The sequence below is a fragment of the Cydia strobilella genome, chromosome 16, assembly GCF_947568885.1.
Source record: "Cydia strobilella chromosome 16, ilCydStro3.1, whole genome shotgun sequence".
Lineage (NCBI taxonomy): Eukaryota > Metazoa > Arthropoda > Insecta > Lepidoptera > Tortricidae > Cydia > Cydia strobilella.
The window spans coordinates 10,333,351-10,346,650 of record NC_086056.1 but is presented as its reverse complement, the minus strand read 5'-3'; the positions used below and the strand labels follow the sequence as shown (position 1 = coordinate 10,346,650).

General features: G+C 38.3%; 1 protein-coding gene across 2 annotated transcripts in view; it reads left to right on the top strand.

Annotated features, from left to right (window-relative positions):
- The window catches only part of LOC134748301 (ETS-like protein pointed), a 166,084-nt gene that overhangs the window by 22,501 nt on the left and 130,283 nt on the right, over positions 1-13,300 (top strand). For both annotated transcript variants that reach the window (XM_063683050.1, XM_063683049.1), the window contains exon 2: positions 5,820-5,955. In XM_063683050.1, the coding sequence (XP_063539120.1) occupies positions 5,830-5,955 (126 nt within the window). In that variant the 5' untranslated portion in view covers positions 5,820-5,829. The remainder of the gene's footprint in view (positions 1-5,819; positions 5,956-13,300) is intronic.

Below are 13,300 nucleotides of genomic sequence, written 5' to 3'. Positions count from 1 at the left end.
TCTTATACACGGAAAGAAATAACTCTATCGTCACATCACTTACCAGTTGCAGTTTAATCAATAAATTTTCCTTTCCGAGTTACGGCGGACATCGGACAAGTAACGACAACATAGTACCTACTTACTATCAATGAATGAACTATTGTGACAACGAAGCCACATTTTTTAAAACCATTTTAGTCCTTACGTCAATGAGATAAGGTCTTCGAATATCATCAATTATAAATGAATGACTGAACTAACCTAAACCTGGTATGATGTTTATGTGTTTACTACCTATACTTATATTATTTATTCACACTTGACATAGTAAAATATGGGTTGTTAACTTAACTTCTATATTTGTAATTTTGTACACAGTTATAGGTACACAGGTGGTAAACAGGTATATAAGCAGATATAACAAGGTATTAACTTTAGAAATCTTTTGTTTGCGTGTGTTTGTCATTGCTGTTTTACTACCTTCTAATACATGTTAAATAAAAAAAGAAGCACTGCGTGCGTCTAGTGAATAAAACAAAGATGACTATATTAGAGATTCGGATAATTCGGGTGTCAATAAAAACCAACTAACTTTTTGACCGCCAAAGACGGTAAATCACGTCGTCGACATTTTGTGCCACTCACGCCGCCGACGTCATTTGCCGTCCAAACTTAATTTATCAAAGACTCTTTAATAAATAACTATATTTCTTTGTTTGTATTTGCATTATTTTATTTTGCCCTTCTACTTTATTGTATAACTTTATTACAATTCAACTATGAATAGAAGGTTAAAAAAAACAACATTATGTTATAATACGACTTACCCAGTAAATAGCATAGCCACGCCACGCCAAAAACGGCACTTGACGTCGCCTAGTGATGTGACCGAGTCATGGAGGAATAATATTATTATATGAAAGTAACAATCTCCTAATAGAAATCGTTTCGCGCAGTTCCGACAAACACGCCATCAATAATAGATATATAGATTTTAATAAAGCCTTCAGCTTCATAAGGCGAATATATTCAGTTTTATCGCTGTAACAAATGGCCGGATTAACCCCTGATTTACTGACTATTGGCATTGGCTGAACGGATACCGATGCGGACTAGGCTTTTTAGGAAATATATGGAATGCATTTTGACCACTTGGCCATTTAATTTTAGTGCACCACTGTTATCGCGCCAAGTTTAACCTTTTAAGGTTTTGGTTGGAGTCTAGAATAGAAAGAAAGAAAGAAAGAAAAAGCATTTATTAGCACAACATAACAAGACTAAAACTAGAAATAATTAAACAGAATGAGGTTGCGCTAAATGGTCCTTACTCAGCTTGGTGTCACGGTGTGAGCCAACATGGCACACTCCGCGACGCTGATTTTCAGTAAGGCCCAGTAGATGGACTAGTAAACACAATGTAAAAAATAAATAAGGGAAAGCTTAAATACAAATAACAATCAAATTACTTAATTAAAATTAGCCTATACCTAAGTCTTATGAATGTTCGTGTGTATGTATGTATGTAAGTGTCTATGCGATTTGTGTGTGTGACTGAGTGTGCACGGTTGCCTAAGTGTTGCATTTTTGCTTAGCCAGTATGAATTTACGGAGGTGAATTTTAAAGGTGGACACGGTCGAATATATTCTAGTTTCCGTGTGTATTCATGACATTTGCCCTTGATTAAAAAGTGTAAAAATTTAATATAGAAACTGAAATTTATTTGCTCCGGCAAGATCGGTTCTCCATACAAAGCCAATTTTTTTTCGCGATTTCGGGGTTGGTCCCATAGTAAAAATTGTTCAGTATAATTCCAAAACCTCCCTGGCAACGGGAATGCACTTATTTTTTAGCTACCGTGTATACATACATCACAGTCATATCCATTCGGCCGACGTTATTTTTAAAAATAGTAATAATAGGCATCCCCGAGGCATTGTGGTGCCGCCTGACGTGTGCTCAACGTGTACACAACATAGCTTATTGCTATGGGACTCGATCGAGAAATCCCGATGGAGCGCTCGGTTTAACTGTATCGCTTGTCACGTCTAAACGTGATACACGCAATAATGTGACGACAAAGGGTTGTTTGTATATACATTTCTATACTTAGAGCCCGCGCCCACAGATAGCGGTCTGGAGTTCTGCGTTCCGCGTTCAGAGTTCTGCGTTCTATGCAGTGTACCACAGGCACCACAGCCCTCCAGTGGTGAAGGCCGGATTCGAACTGGCGTCTTTAGCTATCGCGGCTAACGCCATGAACCCCTAGGCTACCTCGCCACGGCGGTACCCGTCCTAATTTCTCGACTATATGCCATTATATTTAATAGAATAATTTGATTTGTTCCCAAAGTTGTTTATATCTATTTCAGTTTATAATTTATATACAAGGTGGCTAAAAATAAGTGCATTCCCGTTGCCAGGGAGGTTTTGGGATTATACTGAGCAACTTTTACTATGGGACCAACCACGAAATCGCGAAAAATTATTCTCCCATAGAAAATGGACCAGCCAAAATGTATGAAACAGCCAAATATTTTTTTGCAATTTCGGGGTTGGACCCATAGTAAAAGTTGCTCAGTGTAATCCTAAAACCTCACGGCACGGCAAAGTTAATTAGGCAACATGTCGATGATACTTAGCTCCGTTAATTGTGGTCGTCGCAGCTGGCACGGCGGTACTTTGCATCAATTTGGTTACCAGCGTGGGCGAACTATCGATAAATATTAGCACAACGTGTAATCTGCCGTACTGTGTATCAAAATACAATTTCCGACACATTATTCTGTTTTACGCCGCTGGCATTAATTACGAGAGTATCAGGCCAATTCGAACGTGCACTGACATCAAACCGATATTAGAATGATATTGGAATCATATCAGTTACAGTTAGGTAGCGTACTAAGTAGGCGAACAATACGCGAACGCGAAGCGGCGCGGCGCGGGGCGAATCAATCCTTCGATACCTATAAAAGATACGTCATTCCTACAGTCGTCGGGCCAAGCTGAATTTCTTGCTGGAGTCTTCTCGGCTAGACTAGGTTGTAGCGAACCAGCAACAAAATTCCCATTAGCTCGATTCCCTGTACACCCCCAGATCAGGTTGAGACCGCTCAACTGATCTGCGCTGGAGCGAAAACTCTAGGAGTATTCCAGCGTAGCAAAACCGTCTCGTGTGATGCGGAAGGGTCCTGGATTTCCCCCAGGCTACCATCTTCCCACACAGTCCTACCGCTCTAATTACCCTAATGTAATAGAGCCTCAGGTTAAAAAAGGGTGATCTCGTTGCGAACGCGGACGTCCGTGGGCCCGCCGCGCCGCGCCGGCTGCTTCGCTTCGCGTTCGAGAGTTGTTGGCTTACGTAAGGCGCAGCGTTAGCTGTCATTTGCGCTATTTCGCTCTGACTTCTCCGCACAAATGTATTAGTGCGAGCGCAGGCGTATTCTGATTCTAATAACAGGCTATAAATTAGATCTGGATTAGTAATCGATTTGGTCTGTCAGTGTCAAAAGTGACGTTTTTGGTTTAAGATGTGTAAGCTTTTGACACTGACGAATTAAAACCATAACTAATCTACATAGATCTAATTCATAACTTGTTATTAAAATCAGAATACAGCTGCAAGACGCCCGCGCGATGTCAATATTTCGATATCGTGACATGACGTACGCGTTTGCGTTAAGTGTCATTTTGTATGGGATTTTGAGTTTCCAAAACGTCCCACTTGGCGCTGTTCAAAATCCCATACAAAAATAGACATAACCCAAACGCGAACGCTCGTCACGCTATCGAATGAATTTTACACTAGAGTTTCAGGTGAATGTTCGAATTGGCTTGTACGAGTATTAGTATAGAGATTAATGTTACTAGAGTGGATTAAAGTTAATAAATTTATGTCCAAATAAATTTTGACAGGGGACTTTCGGCTTTTGCGGCAGCAATGCTGTCAGCAGCAATGTCACGCTGCAATACTGCAGCAGTAGTGCTGCCGACTGCATACATTTTGTAATAGGAGTTGTTTTTGCTAAAATTTAATAACTCTGCTATTTGTGCTGTTACGGTACTTGTTTTCGTGCTTAATTTAAACAACTTGGTTTGAAAGACGGTACTGGCCTTTTGTGATAATGTAACCCCTTATGTATTTATTTTATTGTAACGATACTGCAGTTTGCTAATTAGTAGGTAATAATAATCGACAACGGGTTTGCACATCTCTGAGTAACGCGCGCTTATCAGTGTTCCGTGCGCCCATGACGGCACTTCACGTCCGATGCCTGACGTCACCACCAAGTAGTGATGTGGCATTATTGAGAGATTTGAGTGGAAGTTACAAGTACATTTTGATATTTAAATACGTTATTTAAAGGTTTTTAGTAGAGCTAAAAGCCAGAATTATCTAATATTATATTGTAAAACACCTGTGTTCTTCTAATCTAAGTATGTCAAAAACGAAATCAGTGAAAATATCGATATCCTGTTTTGTAATCACTATTGTTCTCTAAGGTTTTATTTTGCTTCATTGCGGTGTCACGTCGAGTTACGTCAATGCTTGGCGTTCAAAAGGCTAAAAACGATATTATTCTCCTTACAAATATATTATATTACCTAATGTAATACGCCCTAGACAGCCTAGGGCCTACACGATCACAGTTTATATAAAAGTCTGTTTTATTCTCAACGAATTAATGTAAATGAGAAGTGTTATCTGTAAGTACTAAATGTTATATTTAATTTATTTAGTATTTAGTTAATGTAGTTTTAAGGATAATTGTCATACCCTACCAGGGTGCCATGTGATCTTTTTTAATTGTAACATCTATTGTATTGTACCATGGTTTGCAATAAACGACTTACTTGCTTACTTACGTAAACAAACAAATGTCAGTCAAAGTGACACGCAGGCAAATCAGGGGTTCTCAGAGTAAGGGCTCGCAGAAAAACTTAAAATAAATGTAGGTAGTAAGAAATGACATTACTTACAAAAAACCGGCCAAGTGCGAGTCGGACTCGCGCACCGAGGGTTCCGTACTATTTAGTATTTGTTGTTATAGCGGCAACAACTATAACGGCTGATGAGATACAGCCTGATGACAGACGGACAGCGGAGTCGTAGTAATAGGGTCCCGTTTTTACCCTTTGGGTACGGAACCCTAAAAAAACGATCAAATTGATAACCTCTACCTTTTCTGAAGGCGGTTTATCCTTTTGAACGCCAATGACCGATATATACGCACCGTAGGTTCAACGCCAAAGACTGATTAATCGGTCATAGACCACAGAGCAACATAGACCTACAAGTGTATGCATAGTTAAAGTTCAATTTCAGTTTTGACACTGGCGTCTGGATGACAGCTTTTGTGTTTGACACGGCGTCAAAAAGGTTAAATTAAAGCCATTAAAAGCGATTGCGGGAGCACTCAATCTCGAAAGTTAGTGAAAAATTATGTTTAGCGGCCCGCAACTTGGTCGCCCGGGTAAATCTCCATAGTGATACCAGTGCAATAAATAAACTACCCGACAAAAGCAGCTTTTTATTTTCCATTAATCTACCAAAATGATGGAGTAGAATATAAAAAGATTTCTAATAAATATGGAAAATATGAACAGTTTAAGTAGAGTTAGACCAAGAAAAGTCTGCAGCGATTTTGATAGCACACGCAGTGCCAGTGTTATTTATACGTCATAATTTCATAGAAGTTTGACGTTTAAAATAACACTTGCACTGCGTATGCTAAATGACTTATCAGGCAATAGTGAACTGTAAGCAAAGCGTTGTCGGCCACAATCTAATATCCCATTTTAATTGAAATCCGACCTTATAGTATTGGTTTGTCCGCAGTCCCAGCACGATGAAGCTGGAGTGGGGGGACGGCGAGTCCGACTACGGCCTGGAGGAGGCCGCCTTCTACGAGGGGCCGCCGTTGCTAGCGCCGCCGCCGCGCAAGCACGTTTCGTTCAGCCTCCGCCTGGATCTGGTGAGTTTTGTATCACCTCTCTGGCCGATCGTGATGAAGTGGGGGGAAAGCGAGACCGACTACGGCTTGGGGGAGGCCGCCTTCTACGAGGGGCCACCGTCGCTGCAAAGGCACAGGCCTATAGTAAACAACCTTCTCACAATGGATGCGCAAACTCGCTGTGTTATCTACGATTATGATGCACTCACTCCCTCAATTAAGTACCTATAAATGCCTATTTATCTACATTAGTATAGCAGCTGACAATAATAGAATAGAAAAGTTGGGATATAGTCTTCTCATGAAATAACATCTCGGAGAACCCTCTCTTTTAAAATCGGACATTATCATTTTCCTGTAGGCACCATAACTAGTTTCACGCTGCGCGCTCTTTACCACACCTTGGAACAGCAATAAGTGGGACACCGCCTTTACTTTTAGTAGGTAACTAAAGTTTCAATCAGTTTCCTGACCAAACCTTGATCTTGGCATAACAAACGACAGGAAAATCAAGGAAAGTTGTTCGTTTATGTAAAGATGTCATATTAGAAAACTAGCCGGGACCGGTCGGATGCCTAATAAGTGAGCGTTTCTCCGGCCGGTTTCTTTCTGGGCAGGATTGTGGGTAGGAATAGATTGTCGGTTTCCTCCCTCGGACAAGTATAGACATTATTCGCAATTATAGCTACTATGTGCAACATTACGCATGAAGTCCTAGTTCCAGCCAGGTTACACGCTAGCAATTGGTAAACAATTTAATGCATGAAACTGCGCTATACTATATGACACTTAATTAGCAAATTTTGTAATAGCGTCATAAATAGGGTATTTGACTGTATTTAAAATAAATTATTTCACACCATGCATGAAATAAAGGATCAGATAATTATTAGAAAAACATAGATAGCAGTTATTTTTAAACACAAGTTCCATTTAATAAATCGGATAGGAATATAAAAAGTAGGTAAGTTAATTGACCGTGACGTCATTGTGTAATGTTTCATATTAGAAAATCGTTTTAACAGTTCTAAAAAAGAAACTGATTTGACTAGTAGGAGAATACCCTATTAGCTATTTACCAACTTCGTGTTCCTCAATAGTGTTATCGCAGAATTGAATTTTTAAGCTCAATTTAATGCCGCTACAAAAACCCAAAATACCTCATTTAAGATTCGTAGATTCTTACTGTAATTATTAATACTCCTACTTATCTGCTCCTTCCTCAAAAAACAATTATCACTTTCAACGTTAACTTAGTCGTTTAAAAATCACTTTACCACTTTCTTATAGTTATAATTACTTCTCGTACTCAGTGATGTACATCACTGAGACCAAATGGGCATATCTCATAAAGAGTTGTTGCTGACTTCAGCTTTTTTTGTAGTGTAGCCGGCTAACTAGAGCGGTAGAAAATGAAAACTAGGTTCTTATAGTAAAACAATATAATAATAAAAATATGTACATTAAATGAAACTAATTTCTGTCAGTACACGAGTCAAAACCAATAAAATATCGTCACTGGCCTTAACGTTTTCGATTTCCAATCTTCGTCGAGCCGAACGATGAATTTCAGCAGCGGTAGTAGCAACTGCGCGCTACGCGACTCACCAGGCGCAAGCAGATAAAAACTTCAGAAGCGAATATCCAGAAAATAAGTAGCTTCAATCATGCGTCTTCAGTTTTAAACCAAAAGAAAGGGCTGCAACAATCGTGCGTTCTTAGTTTTCGGGTTGGAACCTAACCCAAGCCTCATTCCGTTACAAGAACCAGTGACGTACAAATAAGACTTGGATTAGGTTTAATTAAAACATAAACAGAAACGTAATACTATATATACAATTATACAAATTGTACCTGCATTAGACGCAGCCCTCGATAATACTGTTGACACAAATCATAAGCATTGAGTCACAATAAATAAATACAATCAAAGTTGTAGTATTTGCAACAATTTTCCAGCAGAAAATTTATGAAAAAAAAAAAGACGGGCGAATGGCTGAGTTTTTTTTTACAACCGGCCAGTGCGCGCGGTGGCTGCACTATGCAGGTTTGCCATGTTACAGTAGAGCGGCCAGTGTCGGGTTAGGGATGGTATAGTATAAGCTACGAGTATCGCGCCGGATGCGCCTGCGCCGCCTGACCCGACAGACCGTAACACTGGCGGCTGCGTCCTTTTTTGGCAACCCTATAGGACCAATTGAAATTTCATTTGTATAGTGGCCCAAGGCACAGTCAGTATCTAATAGATAGTGACGGCCAAAGTTCCGAACTGGCGACTTTATTTCTTTGGTAACAAAGATTTGTTCCTATAAGTATATTTAGTCACCTCTTGTTACCTATCACAGACAACTCGAGACAACTATTTTGTTAGTTCATTCAAAGTCTCCGACGTAGCCATTCAATTAGATTTATTAGATTAATCGTAGACACAGATAAAATACACTACTTACCTAGCTACCAATCTTAACTACATACATAGCTACAAAGTAGCATGGATTTGAACAATATGCGTAGCACCAAACCGGACGACTAAGCTAAAAATACACAGTTTATATATAAAACCAGTTTCGTGCACTGAAAAGACATGTTTAATCTAAATTCATAACAATCCACGTTACATGCTCCCTTGAAGGGTCTATTAAAAATCCACTTTGAAATTACTACTTGAACCTAAAAACAGAAAAAGGTTCGAACAGTTAATTCTCCGTATAATAATTAGGCGCACTTAACTGGGTGCTTGTACCGTGTTAAGACTAGCCAGCCATTGGATTTTAACCCTTAACCAATTGAGTCAAGATTGACATAAAATAAATTGAAAGTATAATTATGCTCGTAAAGCAAAGGGACTAAGAATATATGAACATGTTAGGCGTTTACACCCTTTCTTTTATTAAGTATCTGTTAGGTCTAAAGTAATCCGGTTCGGCTCTGCATGGCTCGGACAACTTTACAGTTTTGTTGTACATCGATTGACAATTTACAAAGACTTTATCTTCAAGAGTGTAAGTGCGGTTTTAGTTTGACTACGTTGACAGGTTACAGATCTGTGTTTAGTGTAATTAAGGCTTTAGCCGTAGTTGAAGAAACGTGCTTAATACTGCAATGGAACTTGTTTGAAATCTAACAACATCGACAGTAAAAAGAATGCCCTTAGAGCGTTTTCACATTGTCCGATCCGATATCGGATGTAGGATCCTCGGGGGCGCGCCCGGGCGCCGTCCTTAGCGGTCACGCACACTACAACAAGCATTACGCCTACACATACGCACACAAACAAATATTATCGGTCCGACACGACAGCTGACGGGGGGCTCAATCAAACATGACTGAATATATCGGAAGCGCCTTTCCAATATCGGATGTCGGAAGGCGCCTTTGACAAAAACAGCTGCAGGAGAGTGCCACTGGCATCAAGTCCGCCTTTTGTCCGTTATTTATCGTTGTTAGTAATAATAATTTATTAAATGCATAAATAAATACACATAAACACATAATACATTTTACTTCCTTCCGACATCCGATATCGGATCGGACAATGTGAAAACGCTCTTACTGTCTCTTCATTGATCTGATTTCTTATGATAACCTAGACCGAAACAGAGGCGGTAGGCGGCTCTCGATGATTTTAGATACTACATATAGGATTTACTTTACTAAAGTGTTACTAAATACGTATTTGAATGTAAATCATAAGTTTATTCAAGATTAGGGCGGAAAATCCATACAGGAGCGTAGTTGTTATTGACGAGTGGACAAAATAAATTGTTTGTAAAAGTCCTCAATAATGATTAAAAATCAATTAAAAAAAATTGTCATGAAATTATAATGAACTTCCGTACTTAATGAAGTATGTCTAACAATTTACCTGATACCTGCGAGCGCAGTACGGTAACGATCAATCATCGGCGCAGGAGTATTGAAAACAAACTAGACTCACAATAGAAGTATATTGACCAGTATTTTGACTTCTAACAATTTAGATAACTTTACCCCTGCCTACAGGTAAAGCCAACAAAAACAATCCTTACCTACTGTTTTATCGTCAACAAGAGAACATTAATTATAAATAATGTGTAAATAAGCAAATCTTGCTACGTTTGAGAATAATTTCAGATGTCTTTTTACCCTAGCTGAGAAAATAGTTAGGTATTTGTTAACGATGCGAGGGTTTCGAGGCACGAGGGTTGAACAAATTTTGCCACCGAGTGAAACACAAAAATTTTCACCACACGAACACAAGGAAAATACTGACTGTAAATATCAAACAAAATCAAAGCAAATCGATTCAAAATAAATGTCATTTAATATGTATCATTTAAAAGTCAATTCTACCAGCAAACATAAGAAAACAACTCAATATTTGTATTTGATTACTTTGCCTCCCATGTGAATAAAATGCAACTTTCTTATCAGTGTTTGAACAATCAAGAGAGCCTTTAAAATAGTATTTCTTTACACACTTATGTAAAAATGATATAATCTGTATGGATGTCGCGCCTGTATTAGATACCAATGATATAGGACCATATCTCACCAGGACAACACGGTGGCGCACCAGGTTGCGCAACCAAGCGGACACCAGGTGAGATACCCTCTATTGAGGGTATCTCACCATATACCCTCATTTTGTTGATGGCCGGCAACAGGTTGCGCCGCCGTGGTGTCCCGGTGAGATATTGCTCATAGAGTCAATATGCTGCTTGCAACTTGTATTGCGTCAGTGTTCCTATTTCAAAGTCCCCGTTCTTTTATTATTTTTAAAGTTGCCCGTGACACTGACGGTAAGCTGCCCTAATGAGTTTCGACATTAGGCGTACAACCGCCGTTTTTTACGAATGGGTTAGCAACGAACATAAACAAATAGGATGGACGAATCGGTACTCGAACATGACACGTGAGTTTCGAAATAGCGATATTTATCCAGGCAATTATTTATTAGCTATAGGTACGCATGTGACATAATATGATAAATTGTGCTGTGTATACCTACAATAAATTCGTTTTTTTTATTCTGCTAGTTATAGCCATTGAACTATTATTACTAACGTATAGAAACGGTATTTTGCGCCATGAGTTGCTGCCGTTTTGGCATCAAACCATAGAAGCGGATCGTGAATCTCGCGACCTAAACGCGTAAGCACCATGAATTTTACGGCGCTTACGACGTTTTGGTCGCGTGGTAAAGGTTGTGATTGCGACCATTTCGTTGTTTCGTATGTCGTCTCTATAGTAATAATATCTCAATGGTTATAGCAGCCAAAATATCTAGACACATTCTATCTATAGGTATATAATTTAAGTACGTAATGGTATACGAGCGTAGATAATGTTACGACTGAGATTGTATTCTGATTCGTGAATGAACGTTACCACCATAAAACATCATATCAATAAATATGTAATAAGTAGCATTACAAATACTAGAAGTAGGTACACATATCTTACAAAGGTTCAAATTACAATTACATAAACAAGTAAAAACTAGAAATATGAATTAGTTATTAGTGTTGCTTGGTTTATTTAGGTATTTCATAATTCATTTAACCATATCGCTTTTGTCGTCAATTTTTTGTTGTTCTGGCTCGAATCAAGATCGTTGGCAAATGATATCCCCATTCCACATAGTCAAGTCATATTAATACAATTACTAAACAGTAAATGTATCAACATTACCATTACATTTATAAATATTACCAGCTTAATCTGCCGTGTCCGCAATTCTGCATGACCGCGCGGAATTCGGTCCGTGACATTTTGGGCTGATTAAATTTACATACATTAAAAGTATCTATGTTCATCTCTATAACTTAAACTTCGTTCATGCCAAAATTTTCAGCAAAATCAGATTAGTAGTTTAGTTGTGTATATATTCCCCAATAAATGAATATTATGGAACAATCTCACATACCTAAATCGATCTAGTCCCACAGTCAGCACGATAAGGTTTGTGTTCTGTTGCGTCTGGAAAAGTCAGATAAACAGAGTTAAATAAAATACACTACAAGTATGGAATATTTATAATAATCATATTTGAGACCATATTAGTAACCGGGCCGCTAGTCTCATTAGCCCCGCGATTTCCGGTGCCTAATCAAAGGTTCCGTCCGCCCCGCTGGAGTGACTAATTTGATGTGATTTTTCTTCACTATCCTTATGCTTGGGCTATGTAATTAACTTACTAACCAATTACAAGATCACATTTATAAAATAACTAGCATTTTCTCTTTACTAAGGTTTTTCCCGCTATACGAGCTCATATTTTAAGCCGTCATATTAAATGAATAAGCTGTCACTAAGCAGTCAGGAGCGTGAAGTAGATTAATTGTTAATTAATACATCTTACTTACTTAAAATAATCCTTAACAAGTTAAAGAAACGATAAATTTCTAACAACGACAGTAATACACAAATGATAGAGTGTTGTCCTTATCCATCCCCCGAATCCCCTCCCATACTTTACAATCAGGGGATTAAGAAGAAGATAAATCTGTGGTAAAAAGCTGTCTGTGATGTAGTGAGACAAGTCGGTTGACGCGTGGGGCGACTAACACACTATTAAATCCGGCGATATGTTATACGCGTCCTGTTTCATAATATTCCCTAAAATACATCTTGAAAAGGACATTTGTTTTATGCGGTTGGAGCTTTTGTCTATGTAAAACCACTGCCTGTAACTAAATACTGCAGTCGTACATACAATCGTACCTAAGGTAATTTTTATTTTTATCAATTGTTTTCTATTTCTTAGTTTTAATCCAATAATCTAGTGCACGACATCTGAAGGAGAGTTTCGTGTAAACAATAACAAATACCTGTCTGTATACATACATATGTAAATTTAATAATCTCCTTGATCATGTCATAGTAAATACCTAATATAAATAACAAATAAAGTTAAACATTTATATATTTCCTGTTGATGTATATATAATTTGCAACAACATGACTGATTAGCGAATAAAAACTATTAATGAACATGAACTGATAAAAATATCCAGCACGAATGGTCTATCTGTGATATTTTTCGAACTGCTTTTCCCCGTATCATTTGCTTAGATGTCCTTACACTACATACATGCATAATATAAAGTAATATTAAATTTCATAAACTTCAATGACAACTCATAAAATAAAATAAAATAAAAAATAAAGATAATTGCTTTCTTAGCATTATGTTGCGTACGCGCGGGCGGGCGCCAATAAACAAAATCGCAAAATTGAGTCAATTGCATTATATTGTTTGTTGCCCGAGCCGTAAAACGCAGATTTTGTATTAAGTGCGTTTTTTGAGCCAACCTGTAGATAAGGTACCATACGGTTCTGGTGTTCACGCAGCGATCATGTGTCCCTCCCTTCTTCACACTTC